Source organism: Pecten maximus, chromosome 14 (assembly GCF_902652985.1).
Source record: "Pecten maximus chromosome 14, xPecMax1.1, whole genome shotgun sequence".
Taxonomy (NCBI): domain Eukaryota; kingdom Metazoa; phylum Mollusca; class Bivalvia; order Pectinida; family Pectinidae; genus Pecten; species Pecten maximus.
Genome location: NC_047028.1, coordinates 18,826,523 through 18,844,817, shown reverse-complemented (window position 1 = coordinate 18,844,817; position 18,295 = coordinate 18,826,523). Strand labels below are relative to the sequence as shown.

General features: G+C 35.5%; 1 protein-coding gene across 6 annotated transcripts in view; it reads right to left on the bottom strand.

The window, feature by feature from the left end:
- Positions 1-18,295, bottom strand: part of LOC117342250 (tyrosine-protein kinase SRK2-like) — a 136,453-nt gene that overhangs the window by 13,446 nt on the left and 104,712 nt on the right. For 4 of the 6 annotated variants that reach the window (XM_033904310.1, XM_033904311.1, XM_033904316.1 and 1 more), the window contains 2 exons: positions 5,966-6,407; positions 374-477 (listed from right to left, as the gene is read on the bottom strand). In XM_033904310.1, coding sequence (XP_033760201.1) covers positions 374-477; positions 5,966-6,407 — 546 coding nt within the window. Of the gene's footprint in view, positions 1-373; positions 478-5,965; positions 6,408-8,363; positions 8,492-13,837; positions 14,758-18,295 lie in introns of those variants that run through there. The other 2 variants (XM_033904309.1, XM_033904315.1) reach the window with 2 other exon arrangements.

The following is an 18,295-nucleotide window of genomic DNA, read 5'->3' as shown; positions in this document are numbered from 1 at the left end:
AATATCAACACATAATTAAACATGGAATTTTTTATGGTGGTCACTGATGGAAAAGAATATAAATATATCAATCCATGTAAATATCCAATCTTCTTTTAATTTATCGCAATCAGAAGTAGAGGAAATTTAATTTAAAAGTTTCATAATTTCTTAAGGCAGTATGATAGCTTTTTGACATGAACATTATAAGCCCAAATTATAGACCAAGAAATAAAGCGGTCAACATTTTTCAGCTATTATTAGTATTTACTACTATTGTGATGTCAAATTACAGATATCAGGAATATATATCAACATTAACATCAGCTGTTTAAGTACAAATGATAATTTATATGGAAGGGACAGGATTGGGTAGGTCAAAGGGATAGCTCACCAGGGGCAGCTTCGCCTTGTCTGACAAGGAATGTTCCTTTGGGGTACCCAGGGGAGAGAAGCCAGTCCTCGGATGCATGTCGACTAACTTTACCAAAATACCAACTGCAACAAACAATCAAAGGTTATATTAAAATTATCATACAAATTTAAACTAAAATCACAAACACATGAAATTTATCAACCACAATAATGTAAATGGTTTTATGGTTCAAATTTTTTACAATTTGAGACAAAAAATATACATTTTTCACTGGTATTATATATAAATGGGCCATAATTTTCTCCATTAATTTTGATATCCACCTTTATATTTTTGATTATTCACTTTGGAAATAAAAGAAAAAGGGTGCTTTGCCGTTATTAGAGAAGAGAAAGAAATGATCTTCAATTTGGATCCAGTATTCCTGACTCTTAGGCATCTAAAAAAAGTTATCATACATCTATCAAACATCTATCAAGTCTAATTAAACTGAAAACATCTTTCCACACAACATGTTGGTGTTATATTGACCACAGGAGACTATGGTCAAGAATGACAATATATATATATATATATAAAACTTTGCTACACTGCAAACATGTATCTGGACCTGTGGCACTCACACAATTAACCAAGAAACCAGAAAAAAAGGGAGAGATGGCCAATAAGTAAGACAGCTTAATTAGAATCGTAAAATTAACTGCACTATATTATCATCTTCATTTAATTCTTCTCTCCAGATCTAAGGGATCAATTTTGTTTCTCCTTCATATCCATACAGGATTACTACAGAGGCTAATATAAATCAAGGAATTCCAACCCCATCCACCATAGGATATAGCAATACCAAAATAAAATCATAAGTCTTGTTAATTTCTAGTGATAAGGTCAGTTGAATATTCAGAATTGATCATCGGTTATAATTGGAAAGATCTTCTGATATAGTTAATTGGTAACATATTCGGATGAGTTTATTCAAATTTCCAATAAAATAAATAATCAGTTTTTGTCGTGTTTTTTTGTGTGTGAATTTAATTTTGAAATGCACAACTTATATTGGATTCACTGGTGAATGAAATATGCGAGTGATTGACATTTTCATTATGCATTCTAAGTAGGCAATGAAATTTGTTTAATCTAAATCACAACAAAAATTATCTACTGATGATTGATTATGGAATTTTTTTTATCGATGATGTTAACAATTAGTTTATCTTATATATCCGATCATCATCCCAACACTATTCCATCCCTGTAACGTCCTAAACACCATTCTCATCTAATGACCAACAACTGCTATAATGAAACTCAAATATCTGTTGTCCCTCATACAACGAATACTGGAACTACCCATTTACAGGTAAGATTTGTCCCGTTTGATTTAAAGCGAATTCATCTGTAGATTTCATAATCATTTAACAGTGATTTCTTTTTATAATTAGTTGCATGTTTATAACAAATAACAATACCCAAGCCAGACCATAAAAATATATACATTTACAAGTTTTAATTTTTTTTTTACCATGGTTGATGTCTGTAAAGAATGCTGCACGACAAAAAGCTAAATGGAGTCACATGGGTGCGAATGATAAGTCTAGGCAGCGTGTTGTTTACGAGGGTTAACATAGGCATTCTTGTAGGACCTCCAGAATTGTTACGTTATTGTTTTGCACTGATTTAGGTATTAACAAAACACGGTTGCAGACACTGTTATTTTTCGTAATTAAGGGAAAGTCTTCTTTACATGAAATTTTTTTTTGAAATATTATGCCCGATAACATTTTCCAACAGTGATTTTTACAGTTATATTTGTTTTAACCCAGCCAAGACATCCAACAATGTGTTAATACAGTTATTCTCTTAACACGAGATGACGAATGAGAAAAAAAAGAATGACTGGAATTTAACTGAAATGATTTTGCCTGAAGTACAGGAGAAGATGTATTTGTAGTAAAACACTGTGTAGTAGAATACGTCTCGGCTCTATAGAGTAATTGAGTGCATACAGACCAGATATTTCTCCTCCCCCAAAAAACCTACACTACCAATTACAGTGTAGTTGAACTGTAGCTAGTATTTGCACTCAACCTTTCAGCTCAGGTCTTGTTAACTTGACTACAAAAATATCAAACTCTTTAAAACTACATTCTATCTTTGAATATACCATAAAACTTAAAAAATTTGATGCAAAAATTTTCATTAGAAAAGTGAAATATCAAAATTTGAAATGTTTTATTACTTTTTTCTTAGTTTCTGAATTTTTTTACCACATTCTGTTTAAAGCATATTGGCAGTAGGCTTTTAACATTTCAAACCCTCCCGAAAATGTGAGTCGCAAATCCCCCTTCAACTAATGAGGCTTGATTCATCAAAGATTTAGCCGAGAGACACTCTGATCATATAGACTCCACTCAGAATTATCACTACATCCTCAGCGTCTGATAAAAACCACCGAGAAATTAGCCGTGAACAGGAATCTGTACAAGTTCATTTCCTACTTATTCAGGATGAAAACTAAGGATTGTATCTATTCCTTCAATCTATTTAAAATATGCCCTTGAATTGTCACCCATATCATATCCAAATGGCTCTGGTGTGACTTGACTTATGGATAATAAATGTGTACAGATTGAAAACTAATATAAAACCGAGATATTACAGCTGGCGGGGGTATCCATTGTACAATGAACAAGACTAAAATCATCAGAATTAACTATCATTCTCATCAGTAAAGAATCCTTCCACGTAACAACTGTGATGATTGGACTTAAGTTTATTTAGGTATTACCAGCAAACATGGACAGACAATTATCTTCCACTTCAATAAGTCCCTAGTACCAATAAATAATCTCAGAAACAAGTAAGAGGTGGGCTTATAAACCAGATATGATATGATTGTAGAGGGAGGGACATAACTCTCCAATTAGATCCCCCCTCTCCCACCATCATACCTGAGAGTTCAATCAGAACTATCCTCCATCATACCCGAGAGTTCAATCAGAACAATCCTCCATCATACGTGAGAGTTCAATCAGAACTATCCTCCATCATACGTGAGAGTTCAATCAGAACTATCCTCCATCATACCTGAGAGTTCAATCGGAACTATCCTCCATCATACCTGAGAGTACAATCAGAACAATCCTCCATCATACCTGAGAGTTCAATCAGAACTATCCTCCATCATACCCGAGAGTTCAATCAGAACAATCCTCCATCATACCTGAGAGTTCAATCAGAACAATCCTCCATCATACCCGAGAGTTCAATCAGAAGTGTCCTCCATCATACCTGAGAGTTCAATCAGAACAATCCTCCATCATACCTGAGAGTTCAATCAGAACTATCCTCCATCATACCTGAGAGTTCAATCATAAAGTTCCTTCATCATACCTGAGAGTACAATCAGAACAATCCTCCATCATACCTGAGAGTTCAATCAGAACTATCCTCCATCATACCTGAGAGTTCAATCAGAACTGTCCTCCATCATACCTGAGAGTTCAATCAGAACTATCCTCCATCATACCCGAGAGTTCAATCAGAGCTATCCTCCATCATACCTGAGAGTTCAATCAGAAGTGTCCTCCATCATACCTGAGAGTTCAATCAGAGCTTTCCTCCATCATACCTGAGAGTTCAATCAGAACTATCCTGCATCATACCTGGACTGATTCATAGCCAGAAAGGGATCATATACCACCTGTCCTGAGCCTATACACCATCCCCACCCATACCACCTGTCCCTATACACCATCCCCACCCATACCACCTGTCCCGAGCCTACACCATCCCCACCCATACCACCTGTCCCTATACACCATCCCCACCCATACCACCTGTCCCTATACACCATCCCCACCCATACTACCTGTCCCTATACACCATCCCCACCCATACCACCTGTCCCTAAACACCATCCCCACCCATACCACTGGTCCCTATACACCATCCCCACCCATACCACCTGTCCTGAGCCTACAGCATCCCCATCCATCTGACCTCGTATCCAGGTAGCCTGTCCTGAGCCTATACACCATCCCCACCCATACCACCTGTCCCGAGCCTATACAGCATCCCCACCCATACCACCTGTCCTGAGCCTATACAGCATCCCCACCCATACCACCTGTCCTGAGCCTACAGCATCCCCACCCATCTGACCTCGTATCCAGGTAATGTGTTTAGGTTTTACTTACATCTTTAACATCTGATTTTGATTTTTAGATTTTATTTAGAATGGCAAATGTTTAGTCGTTGCTGTCAACAGACAGACCTTAATAGAGGCTGGCCTTTGTACAGTAAAACCTGTCTATAGAGGTCACTCTAGGAAGCAGAGGAAGGTGAACAGTGTCTTTATATAGAGGTTCATATACAATTAATTTTGTTACTATGGGCAAATGTGGTATCTATATTGACAGGTCGTTGTTCTAATATGTTCATCACTAAGATATTTACCAAACACTCAAATGACTTGGATTGGTTTTGTAATTTTCAACCATTTACAAATTGTTCTATACATGTACATACAGTTAAAGAGGGTGCTAACAATGGTTCACACTACCAGCATGGAGTTTTTGGCGTTCAAGCTTAGTAAATAAGTTAGAATGGTAAGAAAATGGATTTTTTTCAGGAGAAGAACTTGCCACAAATGCTAGACCAATCAATTTGCATTAGGTGTATATTGACACGGGGAGAACAAAAATAACTACAACTACTCGAAAATTGAAATATACACACATCTTTGGATCATTACCGAGACAATTCTCTATTCAGCCTCACAACAAGCTGTACAGTAGAGTATTAGTGACACGACCAGTAAATAAACTCTATTAATGAATGCGACCAGTTTTCACCTAAAGTTACTTCCCTTTCCTTTCTCCGAGTTTTATTGCCGTTTTTCTAATTATTCAAGAATTAACTACAAACTATTCATGCACATCTCTTTTTAACAGCATGTACACTTAACTCCTATACACCTTTTTGCCCCTTGAAAATGTACTTCTTTCAAATTACCAAACTGGTTTTATATACATTTGTAACATGGGACTGCTTAGGGCTCTTTTTATCCTTCAATTTTTACTAAAATCTGTTAACCCATCATATAGTGCTGTTTGTTATAGTATTACTTTTGTCGTGACGGCTAGTCGCGATGGAACCTAATGTTAAAACCATAGCATGGATTCTTTGGCATATCCAAAAGCACTCCAGTGTAAACAAATCTATGATATTGCATTCTCTGAATGAAAACTTTGGTAAATAAATAGTTTCATGGCATGAAGAAACAGTCTAACAAGTTGGCAAGGAAGACATTTTTCTATAAGATACCATACTGTCAACGTACAAATCTGTAATTTTATCTAAAATAACTTTTGTTTGTATCTTCAAGAAAATTCTTTCTTTTTCTTCTTTAAAATAAATTTCAAAGAAAGGCCAAAGTTAATGGATGATGCCGCTAATTATAAAACGATGGATGGGAGGTAACTCAAAACGTAATTATTGAACTGCATTACAGGGGAGATAACTCAAAACATATAATACATTACCCAAGGTAGCATGTAAGCAGATTATCCACTTTGTACAATCACAGGACTTGATTACAATACTTACTCTAGCCCCCTAAGAAATGTTTCCTGTGGGGTAGGTGGCGCTAATGTCCTTGGTGGTGACACCTGGTGGTTCTGATTAACACTTAAAAATCCACTTGATGGCGAATTAGTTATGTTGTTCCAGTGTTCGGTATTATCATCATTGTTGTCTTCATCAAGTGTATCTGACAAACTTAACAACAGGAAGTTATCCTGAAAGTCACAGATTCCTCCAAGAGGTATAGGTGTGTCCTTACGGCACATGGGACAGGGAAAGTGTCCCGGCTTCTCCCCCGGATGCCGGCGAACATAATCCCTCAGACAGTGCTCACAGAAACTATGCAGGCAAGGCAGAGCCTTCGGCTTAATAAAAGGCTCCAGGCAAATTTTGCACGACAGAAACTCTTCTTGAAGTTTTTCTTTTAAGCTTGCTCGATTTGTAGATCTCGCCATAGTTAGCCATTCTACAAAATACAAAAGAAAATCAGGATTAATTTGAATCAATATCAAAGATCACCAATACAAATAGGTTAGGTATATAAAAACAATGATATCAAATATAAGTTTTACCGTATTTGTCCTCAAGGTAAGCCCCCTCCGCTTGTTCAAAAGTTTAGTAAAGTTTGGGAAGGGCTTTTTTGTGAACTACATTTATCTTACTTTGGAATTTGTGATTCTGCAGAAATGAAGGAGACTGAACTGTTAACAGGGACTTATTTACAAATAAACAAGTTACATCCATAAATTTACATACGTTTAATGTTTCTTATAATCTTTAGTTCTTTTTGTCAGATATAATATGGTTTCACTTCATTTCTGATCACTCATCAATGAAAAGCGATTTCACTGATAGTAAATCATTTAATACAAGATTTGATTTCGGTATTGTTTGGTTTCTACAACTTCAAGGTTCCAAAAATCTCCAGACATACAACATCATCAGGATACAGGATTTGCTAACCAACAATACAGGATTTGCTAACCAACAATATTCTCAAGTTGACTATCATAGATAGTTAGGTTTTTTCTTTTATTGTAGCAAGTTAATTAACCATATCAAATTTCACAGTAGGATTGGCCATCTCTTTGTAGCCACAATACTCTTGATTTAGACACATCTAAGGCTGGACGGTCCTTCCATCACCTTTACCCCATCCCTTTGTCGCCAAGATGTAATACTCTCTAATGAGGCCTCAGCAAACAGAGGAAACATTTCCACACTTAAACCTAATCTCATATCTATTTACATATGCAATTCTGTGGACGGATGTCAGGTATTTTAAATCTTTCATCATGTCTATGTGTATACAACACACACATTGAAATGGAATTTATTTACGTCTGATTTATAGTCAACAAGAAGACGGACCTCGATACATTTCTTTCCTCCAAAATTGGACAGAAAGTGGACTAACATTTTTACCTGAGGACCTTACAGATCAGAGCCGACCGTAACAATACTATACTATAGCTAATCTCCCGATACCCTTTCCTAATCTCAAATCTACACACACAAATTCACTATACAAACATCTGACCAAGCTTTCAGACAGAGACAGTCTCCAAAGAAAATAAACTCCAAACCTAATACAATTTCCCTTCGCTTTATGTGAACAACAGAATCCCTGTACAATTTTTTTAATAAGATTTCATTTCAGTTACAGACATGGTATGTCAGACAACATGTAACATTTCTGACATGCTGCGACTACTGTTGTGTGTATTGGCACCCACAGAAAACGCATTTCTAAATTCTATTAGATTTCAATTTTCATTCCAGTTTTCCCCAAGGTAGATCGTCTAAGGCAGCTTAAACTCAATTGGGATTTTACATTTTGCCCTACAGCGCCGGTACTTCAATTTCAAGTGACATCTCTTGAAATAGCAGAGGCCTATATAGCTGCACTGATCCATTCATATTATTCTTAAGACACTAAAATTGAAATTTTCGTACATCGTTCTTCATTCCAATCCACAAAACTTGAGAAATTGTTAAGAAATAGAACTCATACATCTGTCTCTCATGGGCTCAAAACCAAAATACTCAAAAGTTTGACAACTTAATGCTCCTGTTACTATAACCTGCTGAAACAATCTGGAAAACTTCTCTGTGATAAAATGTTTGAATATATTGATAGAATATATATATGAAACTTGTTTACTGTTACTGACCTGTAATAAGCCAGTGTGAAAATATATATTTTTTATCAAAAGCATGGGATCTACTTTAGTACTGAATGACAATGATATAAAATTTAAAAGCATTTACATTGAACTGTAACAGACATTGATTGTCTAGTTACTAGCAAGGGCTTATTACTGGATAAATAAAACAAAAAGTGTTTACAACATTTCACAACTTCCCCCCCCCCCCCCCCCCCCCCCCCCCTTTTCCTCCTAGCCCTATCCAACATAAATACCTTGGCAACAGGAAATTTCCACAGTATCCTCATCCATGGCATGTCAGCAGTGGGTCGTTATATAATAGCCAACACTGCCAGGCCAGATTAATTGTACACAATGGCGAGCCACACATGCAGTATTGTTTTATTCTACCTCATTATCGGTATCAATTATGTATTTGGACGAGAGAAATCGATGACCGATCGTGAATTCAGAATAAATGAATTGAGAGGTAAATCCTCCCCTAGCTGTGTTACACAGGAATATCATCCTTTGGGATTCCCGCTAACAACACAAGCTCCGCCATTTACTCATTTTCATATCTAACACAATAACGACTACATCTACTGATATACTATTGACATCCATACAACACAGCTTGTCATCATTGTACGGGAGAAAGGTCATAACACAGTAAGCTGTCCGTCAATTGTAAATGAATCCACTTTCCACGATATTAAACATCCAATCGATCTTGCATGCTAAATAAAAACACACTATTTATCTCTTCCTACACAGGTAGAGAATTACCTTGATGCTGTTGTTATGGAAACGACAGGTGGAGTAGAGGTGCGTTAATTTGCAGCCTCAGCTCTCCAAAGCCAGGATTCACTCAACATATACATACTAGCCTATATCTGTCTGCCAACTCTCCACATGGCACCAATGTCTGGTCTACACACACCTTTAAGATTTACAGGCAAGCTTTACATGTGTAGTAAAAAAAATCCTTACAAAACGTAGCATGGCCTGGCATATGTGATACATTAGAATTAAATCAAGATGCAAAAATAAATATTACTGATCTTTAAAAGAACATTTCTCAAATTTATTAGATTTTTCTTGCAATTTGTTTTGGAAGCTAGCGAATCGGATCCCAGATGTATCCCACATGACAAGTAATCCCCCACTACCCGCAGTTTTACCTCCACTCAAGACTATTTCTGGCCTGACCTCTGCTTCCTGTTTATATTTTTCTGCTAAAAATATATTTATACATTCATTGGTTTTAACGGTCACCAGGGCTACATGTTGAATTTCCTATGTAAGCCATGCTTACTGTCCACCAACGGTAACTATTTCTGACATTTGTTGCTACAAGTCGAAGATATTTACAAATTTATCTATAACTTTAACCTTGAAAACCATGCCTGATTTGAACCCATATGTAAATAGACATCCCCTGTAACTAGCAAGCGTGTTTATTTCCAGTATTTAATCAAATTGACTAACAATGTTTTGAAGCTGTATAAATATAAACTCTCTCAAACAAACTGACCTATAACACTAACTACAAGACTATCTGGGGTTTCTTTAACCATTTAAGAAAGCGCCTCATTAAAAAAAACTATTGGCAAAAACCTTCAATGTTCAAAATAATACGGTTATTAAGCGTAAAAAATATCAGAGAATTAAGCGTAGTTTAGGCAAGTTTATTTTTCGAAGCTAATAAGATCTGATCTATATATCTTTAACTCATTCTCCACTTTGTATTTGTATTGCTGTTCTATACCAATATTATGTATTGTGTTGCTTAAAATATGAAATATGTACTTACAGGCCGTAAGGCCCACAGTCAATATAGAAATTGAAATTGAAGCTATATATTCCCAGGGTTCATAACTCCTTATGACTAGCAAAATGCCAGTTAAATTGCTGGAAATGCTAGTTAAAATTTTGCCTACTTACTAATTTGTCCTAGTTTGTTTTCCCTGACAATCTGTTCAGTGAAAATATGAGACTAGAGTGGAAATGAAATCTTTCTGATAGGTGGAGTGATTCTTGTATTTTCTCTACTTTACCTGGTGTTATTAATTACTGAAAACACTGCTAAAAAGTTTGGTAGTTCAAACTGTAATTCTGCTAGTGGAAATTTTAAGTGCTAGTGATGAAAAAAGTTGATTTTGACCCCTGATTTCTCCAACTTGGAATACAAGTAAATTTGTAGGAACCAAAAATTTCCCTCCTGAGCAATGATTTTGATTTCTTTTTAACAGGATTTTATATAACAACCACATAAAGTTAAATGTCTCTAAGTTTCTTTTTCTAGTGAAATCTGGCGGGAAAGTTGGGTGTTCTTCTCCAATAGCGGAAGGGCCTATTTATCATAATGACATTTGAAATGTAAATTATGCTGACCATTATTTACAAGAAAATCTTCCAATGTATCCTTAGATTAAAGCTTATATCTTTCACTTTATCAGTGAAGGAAGTGGTCTAAAGGTTTAAATGGCACACAGATATCATAAATAAATGATTTCTTTCATTGGTTGAGCATTAGAAACGAGTTGCCGTGGGGAAGACAAGGGGGACGTATGGGTGTGAAAGTGGTGTGAGAGATGAAGTCCTAAAAACATCACTGCCATCTTGATATCCTCCACTAATACTTGACACAACACATTAGCATAACTGTTGTTGTTGGAAAAGAGGACTCGGTGTAGTAAATGTCCACAAATCAGATATCTATTTAATAGAGACCAAGTTATTGCACTCAATGATACTCAAATAAAAATAGAGAAACAATCAATTTTTCCTAATAGTAAGAAAATATTTTTAGGAATTTTTGGTAGGTTGGCTTGTTTTTTTTTTTTCCCCCAAACACACAAACTTGACAAGCTATAAATCCTTTGGCAAGCCTGAGGGACCAAACACTTAACTTAAATTCTGATGCAAAGTAGTCAGGTTCTTATCATAGAAAATGGCATATATTTCCTTATAATAGAAAATGGCATATAAATATATATATCATTTCCTGGCACATTTTACTGAACTTCATATGATACGGTTAGACTTGATTCACAACAGGAAAATTAGTTTAAACATCAGATAAATATTATGAACATTTATCACATATTTTCATTTCTATTGAAATGACCCCCTCCCCTAAGGACAAATGACAATACATATGTACAAATGTAATTTTATTAAAAACATTATCTAGTGTATATTGTAAGGAGTAAGTGCAAAGCATGGCCTTCCATTTAATTATCTGTCTGGCAATATGTATACAATGGCAATAACTCAGCTATAATAACATATTCTTTTTCCTTATCCTACAATAAGTCCCATCACTGATTCAATATTTATGTGTCAGCCCCCTTGGCTTATTAAATGATGACAAAGTAATGTAAACGAGCTTGATATGATGTACTCATATTTTAGAGTAAAACCAAATTATAACAGATAACAGAATGATGAATTAGCAGTACCAACAATGATTGCCATAGAAACCAATGTAGATAATTACAATTAACACAATCATAATTTAGCGGAATGCTTCCAGCATGCAAAATGCTAAAATAAGATTACCGTTAAATTATGTATGTTTACAACATATCACATCCGAAAAAACAAGTATACACTGTTATTGATTTTTTGACATCAAAGTTTGAAGATATCTACTACACAAGGGTACATGAAATTGCCATAAAGTTGTTGACCCTTTTCAGTGATGTATTGAGAATTTTAGATGGAGGGAAAGAAACAGTTTACATGATTCCGACATCAAAAAGAGGGAGGTCAGGGCTCCCCTATCCTGGAATCATTATGTCAATGACACTAGAAGTCCACCATTGGACTAGAGTGACATTCCCTTTGAGTCTTGGTTTTATCTATTTCATTCAGAAAGATCTGACACAATTCATATATTGAATCTGTAAGTGAAATGACCTTCGACCTCCCTTGACGGAATACATTCAAATATAGGGTTGACTTGGCCCCGAATCTGTTTGCAGAATAAGTAATGAACATAGCCCAGTTCTAGGTTGAAATAATTAATTTCTGCTGTGAAATAAGATAATTTGGTGAATTAATGCATAAAAAAATGGAAAATCTATCGAAGAAATTTTTATCAAACCATAGCATCAACATTCACAAAAGACTGGAGAGTGCAATCCAAAAGCAGTAAACAGTAGGGCATGCGTGTCATAAGAGTCACCTTTTTGTGTCATCCCTCCCCACATGCAGCTTTCGTCACAAATACAGAAAGACAAATACAAGAAAATAAATACAGGTCTTTTTACCATCATGAAAGTATCGGAAATTGGAAAAAAATTGATGCAGGCTGTTCTAGTAATATCTTTTTTTTATTAGAGGTTGATAAATGGAGATGTTGGAGGTTCATGTAAATTGTTACAGTTATTTGGAAACACTGTGGAAAATTGTTTTTTGGGTGGTGGATTAGAGAAATTTCAGAAATATGTTAGGGGAATTTTTTTCAAACTTCTTTTTGGAAGGGTGTGGGAGAGAGAGTTTGTAAAATATTACATGGGAGTAATTTTTGGAGAGGTTTTACAGGCGTGTTGGAGATAGTTCAGGGAAGATGCAAAGTAATTTTCGGAGAATTTTTGAGGGTGTGTTTGAGTTATTTTGGGGGAATGTGTTGGAGGATTGTTGGTCTGTTGTACTGTAGGGAAGTGTGGGGCCGAGGATATGTCTGGCCTAATCAGTGCCTGACAGTTCCCACACCTGCACATCCAACACATGGAGGATACAGGATGCCCAGATATCCTGTTCAGGCCTAAAATACACCCTCAGTTTTAAAACTGCAGAGCTAAATTTATAGGTTTTCATCCTAAATATATGTACATTTTTTGTCTATTCAAGTTTATAAATATTTTACAGAGGGTTTCACAATCAGCAATTGAACTCACCCTAACTAGAAATCATAACTTTTTAAAAATATTTTAAGTAAGAAATAATTACAATTATATTAACACAAAATGGCCTATATTGTTTAGCCCTTGGCAACCATGGGAAGAAAACTGTTTGAAAATTATTATTCAACTCCATGGAAGATATTTCAACTATCATTTCATTAATTTGTTTTAATCTTCAATTTACATATTTTATCTGTGGAAGAACTGGTCGGTGTGACCGTTTCATCATTAAGACTTGAAACCTTCCGAGAGACAAAACACAGACGCTTTATTGAAACCTGCCCTCCATCAGTGTTACATTTATTAGGATGTTGCAAGAAATTTAACAATATTAAACTCAACTAAATAATTTCATTTGCAAAATAGTTTTGCCCAGACTGTTTTTGATATTCAAAATGAAGAATTTTGATTCCAATATCTTGAAAGAAATACATTAAAAAAGAAAATAATTTCAATACATAATACACAACTGAATTTTTTTCCTTCACATGAAGGTCTTCAGTATAATTTCATTTAATGAATGAAAATTCATTTCCTGCAGATTTTGTGTTGTACTCTATCAATTGATCCACAAACTAAAAACATGATTATTAATAGGAATTTAATTCAAAATAGAAACATAAGCTATCTCAATGCTTGGCCTATATGGAAGTACATGTACTTCTTTATATTTACTTGAGAGGGGATCTGGAGAGTCTGAAAAAAATCTAATGTGGATCCGGACCTTGTACATCCTGTGGTCTGATCCACATTGGTCTGATCCATGATCAGGAGAGAGCTATAAACACTGAAATACCTTACTCTACTACCACACTATTTATCAAATAACCTACCTGGTATCAGGGATTTCTTCTTCTTTTTGATGTTACCCTTCGGTAGGGTACAAAGTGAAGACACCTGAGAAAGGGAGGTAACCTTTGTAAGGTCAGAAAGGGCACCTTCGGCCGCAAACCAACACATGTCTGTATTGTCTTCTTGTCCTTTAGAAGCACTCGGACACACAAACTCGAACCCTGTGTAATTCTTACTCCCGGAAAAGAACCCTCGCATCGATTTTATAGCCCTTTTAGGCCCACTGAAAGATTTCTTTTTCTCCATTAATTGGGAAAACAAACAAATTTCACAATTTCTAGTGAAATGAAAAAAGAAATAGTCTGTTTGTCGAGGAACTGTTGCATTTATCCTCAGATATTATCTATAAAGATCCACACTTTAGCTTTGATTTTAACTTCTTAACGTCAGGTGTTCACATAAGTTTCCAGAGAATTTAAACCTCCACAGTAAAACCTTTATCACAAAACCTATATCTCCAGACATTTTGTTAATTCTGTCTGCTGAAAAATCCATTGTTACAGAGAGAAAAAACTTTAATATGAAACCCAGCAATATACATAGAATTACACATGTCTACAACTGTGTCATCCAGAAATTGTACTAGTGTCAAATCCTCGTTTCTATCATCACCACAGCTGTGTATATATATCCCATGGTGCCCTTTTTTTAATTTCCATTTCCAAATGTCAATTTCACAAATAATTTTCTTTTAAATTTCACAAAATCTGCTCCATAATCATCGTGAGTGGCCTCATTTGCTGGGACAAACGGCTGGTAAATTTGTTCGTAAATGTCAATATTCCAATTACTGTCCTGAATATCCTCCTGAACCTGTGATGTTCAACATGGCTCAAACTTTTCACTTCCCAACCTTAACAGCGTATTCATCCTCTTTCAAATTTGTACAGTATGATATCAAATTTTCATATATATCAACTGCTGTTTCAATAACAAAGCTTTTTCTCAGAAGGAATCTACCCTGGTATGAAAATTTTCATTACAGATAAATGACAAAATTACTTTCAAAAAGAAAAACAAAATTTTAAATTGTATTATCCAGCAGAGTTGCTTGTTGTTTAAAGAAAATCTTCACTTAATGTAAAAAAGCAAAACATATTTCTTGACATAACTTTCTCCTGTCCTGAAATCCTTGAATTCACAGCCACTAAAGCAGACATTTTACTCCAGCTCTTGGATTTCTGGATTTCAAAGAAATGTAGGTTGCAGGATGCTGTTTGAATGGGTTCCAAAAATACCAGCTCTATCGGAGTTCTGAAGCTTCAGACTGCTACATGTGTTTCAATACACATGTCTTATCCTTTGAAACAACACCATCAGTCAGTGAATTCCTTGAGATGTATTTCTAGAAATATTTTTCAACCAAATTCTAAAACAAATACATCAGAAACAGAAGTGAAGATGGCGAAGGAATGCATGTCTCATATGAACCAGCGGAACACCTAAGTCGGAGCTATACCTCCGGGCTCAGGCGCTTGTCAGATAAGTAGACTTAGCCCGGCTAAATCTCATCATCATACCAATTAAAAGTGTGTAAACCTCCGAAAAAGTTTTCAGAATCCAATATCCATTTTACACGACTCGCCAAAAATAAATCCAACTCCAAATGTCTACCGCAGGGACAATAAGCAGTCCGATAACTTCATCTCCCTCTAATCACAAACACTTCAGTTTTCTGAACAGAATTGCTTTTGTTCATTGCGGAAGGCATATATGTGTGTATGTGGAGGGGTTTATCTCCCCAAGTACACACCTGTGGGACTACAGTAGAATCCTCCCTCACCCAAACCTATCAACTTAATCAAACATGCCACAGGAATCCTCGGTGGCTTCTGTAGCTTTGGATTACTACAGTTCTCCGTACGAATAACAATCCAATCATAGCCAAAATATTCAACTGCCAATGAAAACAGTTCATTAAATTCCGGTGATATATATATTGAGGCAATGTCTACATCCTGTGGATCAGAATTTATACATACTAAAAGCATCTAACAATCCAACATTTTAAACATCCAAGGTTTTTTAAGCCTCAGGTCAATCACACACAAATTCCTCTCTAATTATACAACACTATCAGTTCATCCAAATACTACTGGCACATAATATCCCTACAGTGATAAAATATATCTCCCGAACCATCTATAAAAACACATCTCCTTGTAAAAATCTTGCCGTCTGCTCCTTGATCTTACAGGTTTCCACAATATAACAGTTGTTTTTTTCGCCTGCTCTACATTCTACCATCTATACACACTCCCTCCTCCCTGATCAGTGGCTACAGATGTTCCCCCTTCCTTACATCCCCCCTCCTCCCCATCAGTGGCTACAGATGGTGCCTGCCCTTCTCCCCAGATGTCCCCCCTTCTTTACATCCCCCCTCCCCTTAGTGGCTACACATGGTAGGATGGAGATGTCCCCCTCCCCTCAATCAGTACAGATCTTACACCCCCTCCCCTCAGTGGTTACAGATGGTAGTGCTGATGAAGATTATGATGAGGTTGGCTATGTTTGCCAACTCCCCACTTCCTGTATACGACTGTTCAACCATTGTCTGTTTTCCTTTATCAAACCTACATTTATGCTAAAGTGGTGCATCTTCAGAGGTCCCTGTAGGGGTAAACCACATTTTTAGCATTTCATGAAAATTCCACTCAGCTAAATAGCCTTACATAAATTCATTTTCTATTTTTATTTTTTTCCCCCTCTCTTTTTAAGTTAAAATAAATCTTTTTAATTTCATGGAATTCGAATAAAATGATGAAAACATTATTGTAATCATTCAATTTGTATTATTTTTACAAGCTATTTTTTAAGAATGAATTATAATCATTAATTTTCCATCATAATAAATCTTCTAAAAACAAAGCTCCTCAATCAAATGTAATCTGACAACCAATTACAAGTTACAAAGTGTAATTGTTTTTTTTTTTTTTTAAATGAATTAGAAAATGCATTTAGGTAGTATAGTAGTTCTTAAGAATGACTTCTTAAAGTTCAAAAGAGAAAGGAAAATCTTAAATTTTATAGAATTCATTAAAATTTTCAGGGTGTCAGTAACTTTGAAAAAAAAATACAAATTAAATTTAACCCTTTGAAACCAATATATATAGTATACATTTTGTAATGTTAACAAATAATTGTGAAAACGATTTGAAATCAAAGTATTCTGGACTTTCATGGAGGTGGCGCCCAAGCATTTCTGAAATCTTATTTCCTGTTCATTTCCTTTGATGTCAGAGTTTTATTTACTGTACAAAAGTGTTTGGAAGTACATCATAGCCGGCCACCTCTGCCTGATTAGGTTAATGCTGGGGTTACCTATGGGTTACCTGGAGGCTTGAGTACGTTCTTCGACTACCAACTACTGAAAAACAGTCACTTCAAAGCTAGCCCAAGTCTGACTCGTTACATTTCCCCTAGGTGAGATAATTCTGTTTAAGGTGCTGGGTAACACACCAGACTTAGGATTAGCTCCCTATCAAATAAAATGTGCATCTATACTTTGAACAATTTCAAACCATTTGTTGTAATGTCCATTTAATGGATAAACACCTGTTGGAAGGCACAGAGGTGGGTCTAATTCAAGGAGTCTAGCTCCATTAAACCAAGTTTAACATCATAAGATACAATCTTTTATATCACTTTCCAGACACATAACATTATCAATCCAACTACAATCTGTTTAAAAATCATCAACTCAATAAACACTGTCAAAGTGTTGGCATTTCATTTGGAAATTCTAAAACTTTGGAGAAAAAGCTGGATCTCTCAGATGAGTGAAAGATAGGATGTTGAATACTGTTAAACTTGGATCATGTGATCAGTAGATAGAGTATAGTTCTTTTCTGTTTTCCCCCTACTACAAGAAGCAATCACTTTCACTAATTTCATGTGAAAATTTTATACAAGCTATATTATGTTTGATTTTTAATCAAATTATAATTATAAACAAAATTTCAATTTAATTCTTTTTGCCACTAATTAATTTCATCAAATAAATCCCTTTCTTTCCTACTTGTGAATCGTACACACACTCTGATCAAAATATCATGACTCTTAAAAAAATGATGAATTTTCTTGGTACTATTACTAGCAAGCTTGTAGATTTTTTTTTCTTTATCTGTCAGTCTTAATTAAGTAAGAATATTGTGGGGGGGGGGGGGGGTGGAAACATCAATCTTTTAGTTCTGACAAAGATATAACTTCACCCAACACATACATTACCTATCAAAACACAATCTGGCTCTAGAAATTGTTTCCCCAACATTTCCCCGAGGTATAAGCCTGCTATTACGGAGGTAGCCATTTTCAACAGGGACCAGGTAATCAAAACCAGTGAGATATGGGAGGCACATCACTGTTGATAATTGATTTCTTCCTGTAATAGTCTCTACTGCCAGTCTCTAGTGTGTTGTTTAAGGCTCAGTCAACTTGCT